The sequence below is a fragment of the Melospiza melodia genome, chromosome 25 (genome assembly GCF_035770615.1).
Source record: "Melospiza melodia melodia isolate bMelMel2 chromosome 25, bMelMel2.pri, whole genome shotgun sequence".
NCBI classification, from domain to species: Eukaryota; Metazoa; Chordata; class Aves; order Passeriformes; family Passerellidae; genus Melospiza; species Melospiza melodia.
The window spans coordinates 11,103,049-11,120,980 of NC_086218.1; the positions used below are offsets into that span (position 1 = coordinate 11,103,049).

General features: G+C 66.8%; 1 protein-coding gene across 1 annotated transcript; it reads right to left on the bottom strand.

Moving 5' to 3' along the window:
- Window positions 1-417: 417 nt before the first annotated feature.
- LOC134429254 (DENN domain-containing protein 4B-like) lies at window positions 418-16,950 on the bottom strand. Its single transcript, XM_063176376.1, is given in 31 exon segments — window positions 418-1,364; window positions 1,646-1,710; window positions 2,071-2,236; window positions 2,670-2,769; window positions 3,244-3,477; window positions 4,855-4,981; window positions 5,375-5,550; window positions 6,224-6,352; window positions 7,001-7,066; window positions 7,068-7,400; window positions 7,402-7,532; window positions 7,996-8,140; window positions 8,216-8,344; window positions 9,100-9,306; window positions 9,546-9,669; window positions 9,985-10,124; window positions 10,442-10,587; window positions 10,981-11,196; window positions 11,632-11,732; window positions 11,815-11,990; window positions 12,773-12,917; window positions 12,996-13,070; window positions 13,691-13,741; window positions 13,824-14,065; window positions 14,770-14,861; window positions 14,864-14,921; window positions 14,923-14,939; window positions 15,684-15,753; window positions 15,836-16,088; window positions 16,653-16,788; window positions 16,791-16,950. Coding segments are annotated over 31 exon segments (4,353 nt in total). The 5' UTR covers window positions 16,948-16,950; the 3' UTR covers window positions 418-1,218.
- Window positions 16,951-17,932: the final 982 nt, after the last annotated feature.

Sequence of the window (17,932 nt, forward strand, 5' to 3'; positions counted from 1 at the left end):
CTTTAATGGGTCCCCGAGCCTGAACATCCGGGTACTACCGGCGGCGCGCGGTGGCGGCGCGCGACTTCTCCCCCGGCGTGCCGGGGAGTTTTGTCCCCTCCCAGCCGCCGTACCGGCCCCGGGCCCAGCACCGGCCCGGTTCCTCCGCACGTGGCGCCGCTGCGAGGCCGCGGTGGCTCCGGGGAGGAGATCCCGGTTCTGGGGACAGCGGGCAGAGCCCTCCAATGCCCGGCGGGGCCGCAGCGAGCGGGGCTCGGTGCTCGCGAGGCCTCATGGCCCGTGCCCGGATCCAAGATGGCGGCCTGAGGGCAGTGCCAGGGTCCAAGATGGCGGAGCCGGCCTCACTCCCCTCAGGGGGCTCCGCGCCCTCAAACCCCCCCGGTAAATAAAAATGATCCCGGAGCCAGCGAGGAAAATACCGCAGCAGCTTTTATTTACAGGCCCCTGGGGCGGGGGCTGCTATTGCACAGTGCGAGGGGAGGGGGCGGCCCCGAACCCCCCCCAATGGCCACCGAACCCCCCAATGGCCCCAAATCCCCCGGGGGGCACAAACCCAGCGCCCCCCCAGCTGCCCTGGCACCCCCGAACCCCCTCGGGACAGAAATGAGGATGGGGAACCTCCCCAGAGCCGTCCCTGCCCGTCCCACCCGCGCTCTCACTCTGGGGGAGGCTGAATAAATAAATAAAAATATATTAATACTGACATAGAAAACCCGTCGTGAGCCTGGGGGGGCGGGGGTCCTTTCTCCCCACCCTGGAGCAGTTGAGGGTGGCCTGGGGGGTACCTTCTGCCTCTTGGAGCATTTTAGGGGAGTCCTGGGGGTCCTTTGTCCCTCCTGGAGTATTTGAGGGGAGTCCTGGGGGTCCCTTCCCCATGCTGGAGTATTTGAGGGGGGCTTGGGGGTCTTTTTCCCCCACCCTAGAGCATTTAAGGGGGGGTCCTGAGGGTCCTTCTCCCACCCTGGAGTATTTGAGGGAAGTCTTGGGGGTCCCTTGTCCCTCCTGGAGTATTTGAGGGGGGGTCCTGGAGCATTTGAGGGGGGTCCTGAGGGTCCCATCCTTACCCTGGAGTATTTGAGGGGTTCCGGAGGGGTCCCATCCCCACCTCAGGCCCCCCCAACCCTCAAGGGGGACCCTGCCCCACTTTGGGGGTGCCCTGGGGGGGGTCGTTCCTATCTCATCCTGGGGGGTTCCCGGCGTTCCCGGTCCCGGGGTCCCTCAGCACTCGGGGGGCGCCCCGAAGCACCGGCGGCACTCGCTCGCTCGCGCACTCGGGGGCTGCGCCCGCCGCCGCCGCAGCTCGTCCCGGCCCGGGGCCCCGGCCAGCTTGGCCAGCGCCGAGCGGTACCGGCGGTCAAAGGCGGCTGGGGGGGCACGGGGAGCGGTCAGAATGGCCCCCCGAGACCCCCGGTGTGCCCCCTGAACATGCCCTGAACTCCCCGTGTCCCTCTGAGCCCCCTCCCTTTGTCCCCCCCTAGCCCCCAACACCCCCAAGGAGCCCCTGAGACCCCCAGTGCCACCCCTCGGTTCCCCCCGGACCCCTGAGCCCCCCACGCTCCCCGAGTCCTTCTGAGCCCCCCCAGGGTCCCCCTGAGCCCCCCATGTCCCCCCAGGGTCCCCCCGAGCCCCCCATATCCCCCCGTACCGATGTCCGTGTGCTCCCGGCCCAGCGCCGCCAGCGTCAGGAACAGCAGCTCCCGGTAAATGCTCCTGCAGGGGGGATTTGGGGGCATTTGGGATGGAATTTGGGGGGGGATTCAGGAAGAATTTGGGGGGATTTGGTGGAATTTGCAGGGATTTGGGGGGAATTCAGGGGGAAATTAGGGGGAAATTTGGTGGGACTTGGAGGATTTTGGGGTATTTGGGGTCTGTCCGTACCTGTGCAGGGTCTGGGGGGCCCCGGGGGCCGCCAGGGTCTCCAGGATGGGGGGATTTTGGATATTTGGGGTCTGTCCATACCTGTGCAGGGTCTGGGGGGCCCCGGGGGCCGCCAGGGTCTCCAGGATGGGGGGATTTTGGGGGAATTTGGGGGGATTTTGGGTATTTGGGGTATTTGGGGTCTGTCCGTACCTGTGCAGGGTCTGGGGGGCCTCGGGGTCTGCCAGGGTCTCCAGGAACAGCCCGATGGCTTTGTGCACCTCGTTGAGCCCCACGTGGCTCAGCAGGGCCTCCAGGAAGGGCAGCGAGAACGGGCGGGCCGGGGGGCCCCAGGGGTGCAGCCGGGGGGGGATGCTACCTGGGGACCCCAAAACGTCACCCCAGTGTCCCCAAATCCCCTGGGATGTCACCTGGGGGACCCCAGTGTCCCCAAATCCCCTGGGATGACACCTGGGGGACCCCAAAGGTGAGCCCAGAGTGACCCCAAGGTGTCCCTGATCCCACCCTTTGCTCTTGGCCATTCCTCAATTCCTTCCACACCCCCGTGTACCCCATCCCCACATCTCCCAATCCCCATTCCCATATCCCACACCCCCAATCCCACACCCCAAATCCCCAAATCCCACACCCCAAATCCCCAATCCCACACCCCCAATCCCCCAATCCCAAACCCCAATCCCACACCCCAAATCCCCAATCCCACCCCCCCAATCCCACACCCCAAATCCCCAATCCCACACCCCAATCCCCCATCCCACACCCCAAATCCCCAGCCCCAGCCCCTTTCTCACTGTGCAGCCTCCAGATCACGTAGAGCGGGGGGCAGCTCTCGGGGTCGGGGCTCAGCACATCCCACAGTAGCCTCACACGGACCCGCGACGGCTCGGGGGGCTGCGGGGCGGGCAGGGGGCTCAGCACCACCAGGGACCCCCCAGAGACCCCCAGAGACCCCCCAGAGACCCCCAAACCCACCTCGGGGTCTGGGGGGCCGTGCTGGGAGCCCAGCAGGGCTGCAGCGCAGGTTGGGGGGGCTCAGCACCACCAAGCCCCCCCAGACCCCAGAACTGCGGGACCCCCAAATTGTGCTGGCGAGGGAGCTCCTGCCCAGCCCTGGGAACGGGAGGGCACCCCCAAATTGTGGTGGTGAAGGACCCCCAAAGCCCCCAAACCCACTTGGGGCTCTCGGGGGCCGTGCTGGGAGCCCAACAAGACTGCAGGACAGGGTTGGGGGGGCTCAGGACAGATTGGGGGGCTCAGGACAGGGTTGGGGCACTCAGGACAGGGTTAGGGGGCTCAGGACAGGGTTAGGGGCCTCAGCACCACCACGAAACTCCCCCAGACCCCTCCAGAGCCCCCCAAACTCACCTGAGGGTCGGGGGGCGCGTGCTGCGAGCCCAGCAGCAGCAGGGGCAGCTGGCTGGGCAGCGCCAGGCGCTGGAAGAACCACAGAAGGTTCCAGAAGATGATGGGGTGCTTGTCCACCAGCTCGGGGCGCGCCAGCAGCTCCCCGCCCTCGTTCTCCACCAGGCTCTCGAGCTCCTTGCGCAGCACCAGCGGGCACAGGTACGCAAAGGCCACGCGCTCCCGGCGCCAGGGCGGCTGCAAAGGGGGGGACACCGTGGGGACACCGAGTTAGGGGAGGGGGACACGATGGGGACCCTCAGATTAGGGGGGATGGACACCCCCTGCCCTGCTCTGGGAAAGGGGGCACACGATGGGGACACCGAGTTAGGGGAGGGGGACACGATGGGGACCCTCAGATTAGGGCGGATGGACACCCCCTGCCCTGCTCTGGGAAAGGGGGCACACGATGGGGACACCGAGTTAGGGGAGGGGGACACGATGGGGACACCCAGATTAGGGGGGATGGACACCCCCTGCCCTGCTCTGGGAAAGGGGGCACACAATGGGGACACCGAGTTAGGGGAGGGGGACACGATTGGGACCCCCAAATTAGGGCAGATGGACACCCCCTGCCCTGCTCTGGGAAAGGGGGCACACGATTGCGACACCCGAATTGAGGGGGGGGGGACATGATTGGGACCCCCAGATTAGAGGGGATTGACACCCCCTGCCCTGCCCTGGAACGCACCAAGAACTGGGAATGGACCGCAAAGAGGGGGACATGATGGGGACACCGAGTTAGGGGAGGGGGACATGATTGGGACCCCGAAATTAGGGGGGATGGACACCCCCTGCCCTTCCCTGCAATGCTCTGGGACTTGGGACTGGGGAGACACACTTGGGACCCCCAAATTGGGGGGGTGGTCACACGTGGGACCCCTGAGTTAGAGAGGATGGACACCCCCTGCCCTGCCTTGAATGCAGCACAACCTGGGAATCGGGGGGGACACACTTGGGGACCCCCAAATTAGAGTGAGGGGGCACCCCCTGCCCACCTCTGCAATGCACCAGGACCTGAGAATGGAGGAGACCCCAAATTAGAGGGGATGGACACCCCCTGCCCTGCCTTGCAATGCTCTGGGACCTGGGAACTGGGGGGGACACGATTAGGACCCCCGAATCAGAGGGGATGGAAACCTCCTGCCCCTGCCCTGGAGTGCACTGGGAACTGGGAATTGAGGGGGACCCCCAAATTGAGGTGGTGAGAGACCCCTTGCCCTGCCCTGCAATGGACCAGGACCCGGGAATTGGGGGGGACCCCCAATTGGAGGAGATGGACACTCCCTGCCCTGCCCTGGAATGGACTGGGACCTAGGAATGGGCTGCACGGAGGGGGACACAATTGGGACCCCCGAATTAGAGGAGGGGACACCCCCTGCCCACCTCTGCAATGCACCAGGACCTGGGAATTGGGGGGGACACACTTGGGACCCCCTGCCCAGCCCAGAACCACCAAAGCACCAACAGGGACCCCCAAAGACCCCAAATCCCAAATGGGACTGTCCCAAACCCCAATTACAGAGATGAAGGAAGGACCCCCCCCCATTCCCCCCATTCCCAGCCCCCCGTTACCGGGGTCTCGGCGCAGCCGTTGCACAGCCCGGGGGTCCCGGGGGTCCCGGGGGTCCCGTCCAGCTCCAGGCAGCGCCGGCGGTCGCTCAGCACCGGCCCCTGTGGGGAGGGGGGCACCGGGGGGGGGCTGCGGGACACACGGGGGGTGTCACGGTGATGGGGGGCACCGGGGGACCCCCAGAGGGTGGATGGATGGACAGACGGATGGAAGGAGAGGGAAATGGCAGGGAGCAAAGAGGGGTGTTGGGGACACCTGGGGGACATGGGGAGGGCAGGGGGTGCCCCCGGGGGTGGCACCTTGGGGACATCAGGAGGGCAGTGAGGGGTCCCCGGGGGTGTCCCCAGGGCTGTCCCAGGTGTGTCCCAGGTGTGTCCCTGGGCTGTCCCAGGTGTGTCCCTGGGCTGTCCCCAGGTGGGTCCCAGGTGTGTCCCAGGTGTATCCCAGGTGTGTCCCAGGTGTGTCCCAGGTGTGTCCCAGGTGTGTCCCAGGGCTGTCCCAGGGCTGTCCCGGGTGTTTCACCTGGGCGGCCGGCGGAGGTCGCGGATCTCGATGCTCAGGAAGGGCACGAAGGAGCGGCTGCAGAAGGGGCACGAGGTGTTGAGGTTGGAGTCGTCCGAGGTCCAGCCGGCCATGAGCTCCTCGTCGAACACCAGCGCGGCGCAGCCCGGGCAGCGCGAGCAGCTCGACAGCAGCACCTGGGCACGGGCCAGCCTGAGCCCAAAGCACGGGTCTGCCCCCCAAACCTCAGATCTGCCCCCCTAAACCTGAGATCTGCCCCCAAACCACAGCTGTGCCCCCCAAAACCCAGATCTGCCCCCTTACACCTGAGCTGTGCCCCTCAAAACCCAGATCTGCCCCCCAAAGCACAGATCTGCACCCCAAACCCCCTGTGTCCCCCAGGCCCCAGATCTGCCCCCCAAAATCCAACTCCGCCCCACAAACCCCAGCTCTGCCCCACAAACCCTGTGCCCCAAATCTCAGCTTTGCTCCTCAAATCTCAGCTCTGCACCCCAAACCTCAGCTCTGCCCCTAAAGCTCAGCTCTGCCCTCCAAATCACAGACCCGCCCCCCCAGAGCCCAGCTCTGCCCGCCAACCCCCCTGTATCCCCCCAAACTTGAGCTCTGCCCCCCAACTTCCTGTGCCCCCAAACCCGAGCTGTGCCCCCAAACCCAAGCTCTGCCCCACAACCCTTGAGCCCCCAAATCTCATCTCTGCCCCCAAACCCGAGCTCTGCCCCCCAAACCCAAACTCTGCCCCCCAAATCTCAGCTCTGACCCCCAAAACTCGAACTTTGCGCCCCAAACTTGAGCTCTGCCCCCTAAATCTCAGACCCCCCCCAACCCCAGCTCCGCCCCCCCATTTCCCACCTCCAGGCCGGGGGGCTCCGTGCCCGCCCCCCCATCCGTGCAGGGCTCCCCGGGGGCTTTGGGGGCGCCGCCCCCGCTGCCCCCTGAGGCATCGGACAGGTCCAGCTCACTGCCCAGCGACACCGAGCTCTGCCGGGGGGGGGACAGGGGACACACGGGGGTCAGCGGGGCGGACGGACGGACAGACAGACGGACAGATGGACGGACGGACAGACGGACAGCAGACGGACAGATGGACGGACAGATAGGACAGACGGATGGATGGACAGACAGACGGACAGACAGATGGACAGACAGACGGATGGACGGACGGACAGACAGACAGACGGACAGATGGATGGATGGACGGACAGACACACAGACGGACAGACCGGACAGGCAGACGGACGGACACACGGACAGACAGACAGACAGACGGACAGACACATAAATGGACAGACAGACGGACAGACACACAGACGGACAGACCGGACAGGCAGACGGACAGACACACAGACGGACAGACACACAGACGGACAGACCGGACAGGCAGACGGACAGACAGACGGACAGACAGAAGGACAGACAGACGGACTAATAGATGGACAGACAGACGGACGGACGGACAGACAGACAGACGGACGGATGGACAGATGGATGGACGGATGGACAGACACACAGACGGACAGACCGGACAGGCAGACGGACGGACACACGGACAGACAGACGGACAGACACACAGACGGACAGACACACACACACAGCCAGACGGACAGACAGGGCAGCCGCGCGCGGTACCTCGGAGGCCGTGGACTCGGGCCGCTCCCGGGGCCGCAGCAGGGTCCCGCCGGGGCTGCGCCGTGACCGGGGGGGCGGGGGGGGGGTCCCCGTCCCGCTGCTCCGACCCCCGGCGGCCCCCGGCATCCCGGGGGGGCTCCGAGGGCCGCGGGGGGCGCTTACCGGGGGACAGCAGCTGCTGCAGCTTGGCCGCCAGGCCCCGGCGCGGGGTCACCCCCCCGGCACCACCGGCACCACCGGGACCCCCCCCGGGCCCCTCGTCGCCGCCGCTGTCGTCGGTGGCAATGTCCGAGAGGCTCCCGTCGGCCGAACCGGGGGCGCGGCGGGGGGCGGGCGGCGTGGGGGTCACCGGGAGCAGGGGGGGCTCCCCGGGCCCCTCCCGGGCCGCGCCCCCCCCCCTCGCTGCGGGCGGGGAAACTGAGGCTGCCGCTCTTGACGAGCCGCGGCGCCGGCACCGCGTCCCGGAGGCTCCGCCCGGCCCAGGTGGTCTGGCGGTGCAGCGGGGGGCGCGGGGCGGCGGCGGCGCGGTCACCTGGGGGGGACGGGACAGAGGGGTCAGGGACAGAATCCCCATCCATGGGGGGGGACAGGACAGAGGGGTCAGGGACAACAGCCCCCAGCCCTGGGAGGGCTCAGTGACCCAAGGAGGGGACAAGGGGGCGTCAATGGGGCCAATAATACCCCCCCAACACAGGGAGGTGGCAGAAGGTGACAGGGGACGATCGCCAGGACCTCCCCCATGCCCCGGAGATGCTCAGAGGGGCTGAATCAGGGGGTGTGACTGGGTGGGCTGGGGGGGTCTCAGTCACATGAGGGGGACAAGGGGGTGCCAATGAGACCCCCCCTGAACCCCATAACTCCCCCCCCACCCAGGGAGGTGGCAGGAGGGGACAGGGGACAATCACCCCAAGCCCTGGAGATGCTCGGAGGGGCTCAATCACCCACAGGGGTACCAGGGGGTGTGAGCGGGGTCCCGATCCCCGCCGTGCCCTCACCGGGGGGGTCTCCGGCCGCTCGCTGCCGCTGCCGCTGCCTCAGGGGCTGCCGGAACTGCGCCGCCCCCAGCACCACGTTCCTGAGCTTGGCCCAGCGCAGCCGCCCGCCCTGCGTCCCCGCCGGCCATTTGCTCTCCAGCACCGCCTGCCGGGGGGCACAGGGGGGGGTCAGGAGACCCTCGGGACCCCCACCCACCCCAGAGGGTCCCCTGGGCGTCACCTTGTTGTAGTAGCCGTAGGTGACGGTGTTGGGGACGATGCCGGCGCGCTTCATCTCCAGCAGGACGCGCACGGACAGCACGGGCTCGCCGTACTGCCCGCACAGCTGCATCAGGATGCGGTAGCACACCTGGGGGGGCACCCCAACATCACCACGGGGGGCACCTGGGCACCCCTGCAGAGTGCCACAGGGTGGGAAAGAGCCTCTCGTCCTGTCCCTGTCCCCTGCGAGCAGCGTCTGACCCTGTCCCCTGCTGGCAGCAATGCAGAGCCACAAGGTGCCCCTGAAAAGGGCTGAGCCCCTTCCCAGCTCCCTCAGGGCTTCTCCATTCCCTCCTCCTGCTGCTCCAGCCCCTCCAAGTGCCTCCTGACCACAGCACTGGACACTGACCACAGCACTGGACACAGCCCTGGACACTGGACACAGCCCTGGACACTGGCCACAGCACTGGACACAGCCCTGGACACTGGCCACAGCACTGGACACTGGACACAGCACTGGACACAGCCCTGGACACTGACCACAGCACTGGACACTGGACACTGGCCACAGCACTGGACACAGCCCTGGACACTGGCCACAGCACTGGACACTGGACACAGCACTGGCCACAGCACTGGACCCAGCACTGGACACTGGACCCAGCACTGGACACTGGACCCAGCACTGGACACTGGACACAGCACCAGACACAGCCCTGGACACTGGACACAGCACTGGACACTGACCACAGCACTGGACACTGGACACAGCCCTGGACACTGGACACAGCCCTGGACACTGATCACAGCACTGGCCACTGGCCACCATTTCCCGTTCCCCTCAGCCCCCCCCACCCCATCTCCCCGCTTCCCCAGAAGGTTCTGGAACAGACCCCGACCCACCTCGTCGGGCAGCACCACCTTGTGCTGCTCCATCTTGCGCAGCACGTCGTAGGCCAGCTGCAGCGCCCGCAGCTTGGCGGGGGCGGCGCGCACCTGCGTGGGCAGGTACAGGAACCAGAGCCCGTAGCAGTGCCCCAGCAGGCACCGCGCCCACAGCTCGGGCACCGCCGACGACTTCTGTGCCACGCGCTGGGCCACCTTCATCTCCTGGGGACACCGAGGGACAGTCAGGGAACGGGGCTGAGCCGCTCAGCGCCGTGCCCGGGTGGGCACCTGGACAGGTGGCACAGCTCAGGGACACCTGTGAGAGCGTTGTGCCATCTGGGCACCTGGACAGGTGGCACAGCTTACAGGACACTTAGCAGGTGCTGTCCCACCTGCCCAGCTGTCCCAGGTGTGCCCAGGTGCTGTCCCTCGTGCCCAGGTGTCCCAGGTGTGCCCCTCACCTGCTTGGTGCGCCGCGGGGCGGGGCTGCTCGGGGCGCTGCTCCTGGCCTGGCACAGCTGAGCCACCAGAGGGTCCCGGGGGGGCTCCAGCAGCTCTGGGCGCAGCGTGGGGAACCCGTCATACCTGGGGGGGCACAGGTGAGGGGAACCCGTCATACCTGGGGGGCACAGGTGAGGGGAACCCGTCATACCTGGGGATGGGGGGCACAGGTGAGGGGAACCCGTCATACCTGGGGGGCACAGGTGAGGGGAACCCGTCATACCTGGGGATGGGGGCACAGGTGAGGGGAACCCGTCATACCTGGGGGGGCACAGGTGAGGGGAACCCGTCATACCTGGGGATGGGGGCACAGGTGAGGGGCACCTGTCATACCTGGGGATGGGGGCACAGGTGAGGGGGTCTGGGAAGGGGGACAGGGGAGGGTCCCGGGGGTCTCACCTGTAGCAGGCGGGGGGCTCGGCCCCGTCGGGCCCCGCCGGCTGCTCCGGGGGGGTGATGAACACCGTGTGCTCCCCACCTCGGGGGTCGTCCAGCTCCATCAGGGGCGTGTCCTCGGGCTTCTCCAGGTCCACCTGCACCTGGGGAGGGGGCGGGGTCAGCAGGGGGATGGTGGGGACACATGGACACACCTTGGGGACACAGGGACACACGGAGGGGACACAGGGACACACCTTGGGGACACCTGTGAGGAACTCAAGGCAGGGAGCAAGGGACACATGAGGGACATGCAAAGGGGACACAGGGACACACTTTGTGGACACAGGTGTTGAAGAACTCGATGTAGGGAGTGAGGGACACACGAGGGACATGCAGAGGGGGACACAAGGGACACACGGGGACACACAAGGGATGCACAGGGACACACAGGGACACACAGGGACACACGGGGCCACACCTTGTCGACGCAGGTGTCGAAGAACTCGAGGCAGGGCTCGCGGTCGCTGGCGAAGGAGCAGTCCTCGATGAACTGCGTGAAGAGCTGCGTGCGCAGCAGCTGCCCGTAGAAACGCTGGTACGCCCGATCCCGGGAGCGCAGGAACCCTGGGGACACAGAGGGGACACCAAGGGGACATTGGGCACATTGGGGTGGGATCAATGGGATCAATGGGATCAATGGGATCGCTGGTACGCCCGATCCCGGGAGCGCAGGAACCCTGCGACACAGAGGGGACATTGGGGACATTGGGGTGGGATCAATGGGATGGGATGGGATGGGATGGGATGGGATGGGATGGGATGGGATGGGATGGGATGGGATGGGATGGGATGGGATGGGATGGGATGGGATGGGATGGGATAGGATGGGATGGGATGTACAGGAAGGGATGGGATGGGATGGGATGGGATGAAGATGAGCAGGAACCAGACAGGACAGCACAGAACTCATGTTCTCGCACCCCCCTGTGCCCCCCAGGTCCCCATGTCCCCCCTCACCCTGCAGGGCGAACAGGCTGCCGGCGTCGCGGCCGGCCGGGGCGGGCGCGGGCGCGATGGGCCGCAGGAAGGAGCGGTACCCGCGCAGGGCACAGGCCATGAAGCGCAGGAACGCCGCCCGCGCCTCCAGCTCCAGCTGCGCCCGCCGCGCCCCCGCGGCCTCCGCGTCGCTCAGAACCAGCTCCGGGGGCTCCTCCTCGCCCGGCGCGCTCAGCACTGCGGGGACACCGCGGGACAGGGTTGGGACTGGGGACACCGCGGGACAGGGTTGGGACTGGGGACACCGGGGACGGGGACGGGACAGGGTTAGCACAGGGGACGGGGATGGGACAGGGCTGGCACCAAGGACACGGATGGGACAGTGTTGTCACGGGGGACACCCAGCCGGACAAACCCCGTGGCCAGAGAGCCCTGAGGGTGGGGTCAGTTGGGAAGCAACACCCAGGGAACGAGGGAGTGAAGCCACAGCTCTGATCCTGCTCGGGAAATGCTCCCAGGCATTCTCCTGGGGGGGGATCCAGGGGGGGATCCAGGGGGGGGATTCACGGTGGTCTTTGACCCCAGTGGGTCCCTCCCAGTTTGGGCTATTCCATGATAACAGCAGAGCTGGGGGATGTGGTGACCCCCAGACCCCCCAGGCCCGCCACTCACGCTCATCCAGCTGCTGGGACAGGCTGTGCAGCGAGGCCAGCAGCACCTTGCAGGGCTTGCGGGGCAGCGCGCGGGGCGACAGCAGCTTCCTCTCCTCGCTCCTGGGGACACAGGCACGAGGGCAGGGCGGGAGCCCCGGCGCCCCCAGGACCCCCTGCCCACCCCAGCCCTGGGGACACTCACTGGAAAATGGTGTTGGTGTCCAGGTCGACGAAGATGACGTCGCGGGGGGGCTCGTAGAGGTCGAAGTAGCTGGAGTGGATGCCTACAATGAAGGGCACGGGGGCACACAGCACGTCAGCCAGCGCCAGCGGGCACAGCGGGATGTAGGGGCACTGCCAGCGCAGGGGGAAGATCATCTGGGGACAGGACAGGGTGGTCAGCGCCACGGGGCCCCCGCCAGGCGGGATGGGGGGCCCGGCGCTGCGGGGTGGGGGCTCCGGAGCTGCAGGACCGGGAGCGCCCGTGGCACAGGATCACCAGTCCTGTGGGATCGGGGTGCCCAGCAGCACAAAAATGGGGGTCCCCAGCACTGTGGCAGGGAGATCTCCATGGCAGGTCCTCAGCACTGTGGGATCGGTGCTCCCAACACCACAGGACGAGGATCCCCAGTGCTGAGGGGTGGCAGTCCCCAGTGCCACAGGTCCCCAGCACTCTGGGAACAGGATCCCCAGTGCCACAGGTCCCCAGTGCTGAGGGGTGGCAGTTCCCAGTGCCACAGGTCCCCAGCACTGTGGGACCAGGATTCCCAGCACAGCAGGTCCCCAGCACTGTGGGACCAGCACTCCCAACACCACAGGACAGGGATCTCCAGTGCTGAGGGATGCCAGTCCCCAGTGCCACAGGTCCCCAGTGCTGAGGGACAGCAATCCCCAGTGCCACAGGTCCCCAGCACAGTGAGACCAGGATCCCCAGTGTCACAGGTCCCCAGTGCTGAGGGATGCCAGTCCCCAGTGTCACAGGTCCCCAGCACTGTGGGACCAGGATCCCCAGTGTCACAGGTCCCCAGTGCTGAGGGGCAGCAATCCCCAGTGCCACAGGTCCCCAGCGCTGTGGGACCAGTATCCCCAGTGCCACAAATCCCCAGCCCCACGGTGGCACGTCCCCTCGGTGTCCCTCGGTGTCCCCTGCGGTCACTCACCGCCACCAGGGCTTCCCCCACGCTGGTCAGGACGTCGGGGCGCAGCGAGTGGATGAGCAGCTTCTGCTCGGTGAGGACGGCCACCAGCAGTGCCACGGCGTTGTCAGGGCCCAGGTTCTGCAGCAGCGTCAGGAAACTGGCCCCGCTGAGGGGGGGGACATCACCTGGTCACCCACGGGCCCCTCCCCACCTGTGCCCCCCCACCAGCATTCCCCAGCCCTACCTGAGGGGCAGCGGGGAGGACACGGGCCGGCACAGCAGCAGGCTGTCATAGGGGGACATCTGCAGGGACACACGGACAGGGTGGTGGGGGACACAGGGACACACTGGGATGGGGTGGGATGGGGTGGGGTAGGATGGGATGGGATGGGATCAATGGGATGGGATGGGATTGGATCAATGAGATGGGATGGGATCAATGGGATGGGATGGGATCAATGGGATGGGATGGGATGGGATGGGATGGGATGGGATGGGATGGGATGGGATGGGATGGGATGGGATGGGATGGGATGGGATGGGATGGGATGGGAATGGGGCTGGGATGGGATGGGAACAATGGGATGGAGATGGGATGGGGCTGGGATGAATGGGGTGGGATGGGATGGGATGGGGATGGGAATGGAGCTGGGATGGGATGGGAACAACGGGATGGGATGGGATGGGAACGGGGCTGGGATGGGATGCTCTGAGCTGGGATGGAATGGGAACAGTGGGACGGGATGGGATGAGAACGGGGCTGGGATGGGATGGGATGCTCTGAGCTGGGATGGGATGGGAACAATGGGACGGGATGGGAACAATGGGACGGGATGGGATGGGAACAGTGGGACGGGATGGGATGGGAACGGGGCTGGGACGGGATGGGGATGGCACGGTCACCCCCCCCCGGGTGACTCACCTGCACCAGGATGCGCGGGCCGCTGCGGGGACGGGAAGGGCACGTTGTGCATGAAGTGCGAGATGTGCCTGCGGGCGGAGCGGCCCCGTCAGCGCGGGGGGTGGCCGCGGGCCCCCGCCCCCCCCGGAGCCCCCCCCGGACCCCGCTCACGTCTCCAGGGGCAGCACGTGGGGGCCCGAGATGGAGTAGCGGTAGATGAACATGAGGAACTTGCGGAAGACGTCGAAGAAGGGCCAGTGGGACAGCACGCAGATGCTCTTGCGCGTGTGCAGCGAGCGCCCCGGCACCGGCCGCCGGTCCACCACGCTGAGCAGCCCCAGGCGCAGCGCCTGCGCCTCCGACAGCCGCTCCCGGGGAAACGCCTCGTGGAACTGGATGGCGGCGCCGTACACCTGCGGGCACCCCGGGCTGTCAGGGCACTGGGATCCCGGCCCATAGAGCTGGGCACCCCTGGCACCAGGATCCAGGTCCCACGAGGGATGGGAACCCCTGGCATTGAGGATCCTGATCCCACAGCGCCAGGAATCCTGGGCACAGGGATCCCTGTGCCGCGAGGGATGGGAACCCCTGGCACTGGAAACCTGGGCTCATGAGGAATGGGAAACCCTGGCACCGGGATCTTGGGCTCATGAGGAATGGGAACCCCTGGCACCCGGGATCCTGGGGCCACAAGTGGATGGAAACCCCAGGCACTGGGATCCTGATCCCACAGAGCCAGGAATCCAGGCACAGGATCCCTGTGCCACAAGGGATGGGAACCCCTGCACAGGGATCCCTGTCCCCAGAGCCCTGAGAACCCCTGGCACTGGGGATCCTGGTCCCACAAGGATGGGAACCCCTGGCACAGGGATCCTGATCCCACAAGGGAACCCCTAGCACTGAGGATCCTGGTCTTATAGCCCTGGGAACCCCTGGCACCAGGATGCCAGTCCCACAAAGGATGGGAACCCCTGGTCCCAGGATCCTGGTCCCACAGCCCTGGCAACCCTGGCACAGCAAATCCCAGTCCCACGAGGCTGTAGGGCACCAGGCACCCACCCCCTCCCATGGCACCGGGGACCCCCGTGCCACCCCCCAGCCCCCTGTCCTGCCGTGCCTTGTCCCCCGAGGCGCCGGTGAGGACGAAGGTGGAGAAGACGGGCAGGGGGTACTTGGTGCCCACGGGCCAGCTCTCGATGGTGGCGCCCATGGCAGGCAGAACACGGGCACCGACTCGGGCAGAGGGAAGGACTCGCTGTCCTGCTCGGGGGTAGCGGCTCAGCAGCCCTGCACGGACACACGGACAGCCGGACACATGGACACCGGACAGCGGCATCAGCGCCCCGGGTCATCTCACCCAGCCCAGCCAGGAGGGGGCAGCCAGGGGAGTGCCCACAGCGCCCCAAAACCACCCCCAAAAGGAAACACAACTGCCCCCAACCCCAGTGAGAGACCGCGGTGTCACCCCAGAAAGGGACACCACACTTCCCAGTAAATCCAGTAAGGGACCCCAGTGTCACCCCAGCAAGGGACACCACACTTCCAGTAAAGGACTCCATTGTAAATCCAGTATGGGACTCCAGTGTCACCCCAGTAAGGGACACCACTGTTACCCCAGTAAGAGACCCCATTCTCACCCCAATAAAGGATACCACACTTCCCAGTAAGAAACCCCCACTGTCCACCCCAGTAAGAGACCCCACTTCCCAGTAACAGACCCCACTGTCACCCCAGTATGGGACACCACACTTCCCAGTAAGAGACCCCCACTGTCCCCCCTCTCCAGTAAGTGACCCCAGTCCCAAAAACCTGTCAAGGCCCCCCCAAGGTGCAAAGGCAGCTGAAGGGCCCCACCTTGTGCTCCCCAAACCCCCTCTGAGGAGACCCAGGGGCTCCTGCACCTCCCCCAAACCAGCCCCGCGCCCACTGGAGGAGATTAATCAACACAAACTAAAATAATAAACTAATTGTGACAACAAACAACTCTGTCTCCCCCCGGGAGCCCCCAGCACCCCCACGCCAGGCGCCCACCTGCCTCGTAGACCAGCGTGTTGTCCCTTGGCCACGGCGATCTGTAGCACAGGAACAGCGCGGGGCCCCACTGCAACGGAGGGTCGGGATGTTGGGGCTCAGCACGGGCAGGGCAGCGCCGCGGGGACGAGGGGGGCGCCCCCCAAACCCACCATGCTGGTGTTGAGGTTCTTGTCCACGCGGCAGAAGGTGTGGGGCGTGCTCTCGCCCTTGCTGGGCATCACCAGGCAGATGTCGGTGACGCCCAGCGTGTGGTGCCCGGGCGGCTCGGCCGCGCGCCGGAACGTCAGGAACGTGCGCTGGTGGCCCGGCGAGCCCGCGGCCAGGTTGGCAGAGCGGCTGTAGGGCGTCGTGTCCAGCAGCTGGCAGCCCGGCTTGGGCCGGTCCTTGCCCTCGTAGTGCACCCTGAGATGGGTTTTATCAAAAATCCTTTATGTAAATAATGGTTATCTGCTGCTGCGGGATGCAGCAGGCGCACCTGTGATTGGGCTCGTGTAATTGTTTCTAATTAATGCCAAATCACAGTCTGGGTCACTCACAACCCTTTGTTACCATTCTTTTTCTATTCTTAGCTAGCCTTCTGAAGAAATCCTTTCTTCTATTCTTTTAGTATGTTTCAATATATATCATAAAGTAATAAATCAAGCCTTGTGAAACATAAAATCACATTCTCATATCCACCCTCATCCTAAGGGCCCCTGCAAACACCATCAGAGGACAGGGGTGAGGGGAACTGCCAGTGGCACCTCCGGGGTCCTTCCCCAGCTTCCCAAACTCTTCCCCCTGCAGGTTTTTCCCCAGCTTCCCAAACTCTTCCCTCTCTGGGTTCTCCCCCAGCTTCCCAAACTCTTCCCTCTCTGGTTCTCCCCAGCTTCCCAAACTCTTCCCCTCCAGGTTCTTCCCCCGTTTCCCAAACTCTTCCCCGGGGCTGCTGTGACCCAGAGCAGGGACTCTGTGCCCCCCACTCACCCCAGCTCGATCAGGGGGGGTTTGTCCCGCCCCCGTTTGTAGCACAGGAACATCTGCGGGTTGTTGAGCAGCCCCGCGTTGAGGTCCACGGGGTGTCCGGACGTGCTGGTCTCGATGCAGGTGAAGCCCTGGGGCACTCCTCGCCCTGCGAGCGGATGATCACGGCCACGTCCGTGATGGGCTCCCCGGGCCGCGCCGGCCGCGGCTGCTGCTCCTCCTCCAGCGCCCGCGAGCCCTCGGCCAGCCCGGCCACCACGAAATAATCCACGAGCTGCGGGGGCTTCTCGTCCGCCATGGCTCCAACAGCATCTGCGGGGACACGGCCGACGGTGCCACCACCCCAGCGGGGACGGACGGGACGGGAAGGGAGGAGGTTCCGGTCACAGCCGCGGGACACGGGGACCCTCCGGAGCCTGCAGCCACCCCCGAGCACGGGGAGCTCCCTCGGTAGCGCCCGGAGAGAGGACGGACCCCAACGCCGAGGCACCCCCGGTTCGGGGGCTCGCTCCTGCTTTGGGGGACCCGCTCCCTTCTGCGCCCCTGCTTTGGGACCTGCTCCGTTCTGTGTCCCCTCGCTGTCCCCAGCGGCCCCAGGCCGAAAGACCCCCCTGTCCCCAAAGTCCCCTCGGTCCCCGGAGCCCCCTCAGTGTGCCCAGCCCCCCGCGGCACCCCCGGTTGCGCACGGGGAGCGGCGGAGCCGGAGCACGGGGGCAGCAGGAAAGGGAAGGAAGCGGCGCCAGGCCCGGGCCGCGCACGTCACCCCGCCCCGCCACACCGGGGGGCCGCACGGCCGCGACCCCGCCGCGGACACCGCCCGGGACACCGGGGTGGCTCCGTCAGCCCGGTACGGAGGGCACGGTCGCTGCACCGAGGGTGCCAGCAGTGACACCCCTCAGCCGGGCGGGGACAGCGACAGGGACAGCGACAGCCCTGCCTGGGGTCACCTCCTGCCGGGGCCTGCGGGGGTTCCCCATCCCCGCGTCCCCCCCGGTGACCCCTGGAGGATCCTCCGTCCCCGTGTCCCTCCGGTGGGGCCTCCGGAGCGTTCCCCATCCCCGTGGCCGCCCCGGTGCTCCCCCGGCCGGCCGGCCCCGCATCCCCGTGTCCCCCTCCCGGTGACTGCCCCACATGCGGCCCGCAGAGCCAGCCCCGGCCCCGCAGCCCCCGCGGGACCCCCGGCCCGGCCCCTCCCGGTTCCCCCACCCCCCCTCCCGGTACCTGCGGGCCGGGCCGGGCCGGGCCGGGCCGGGGCCGCGTCTTGGGCTCCGCTGGCCGCGACC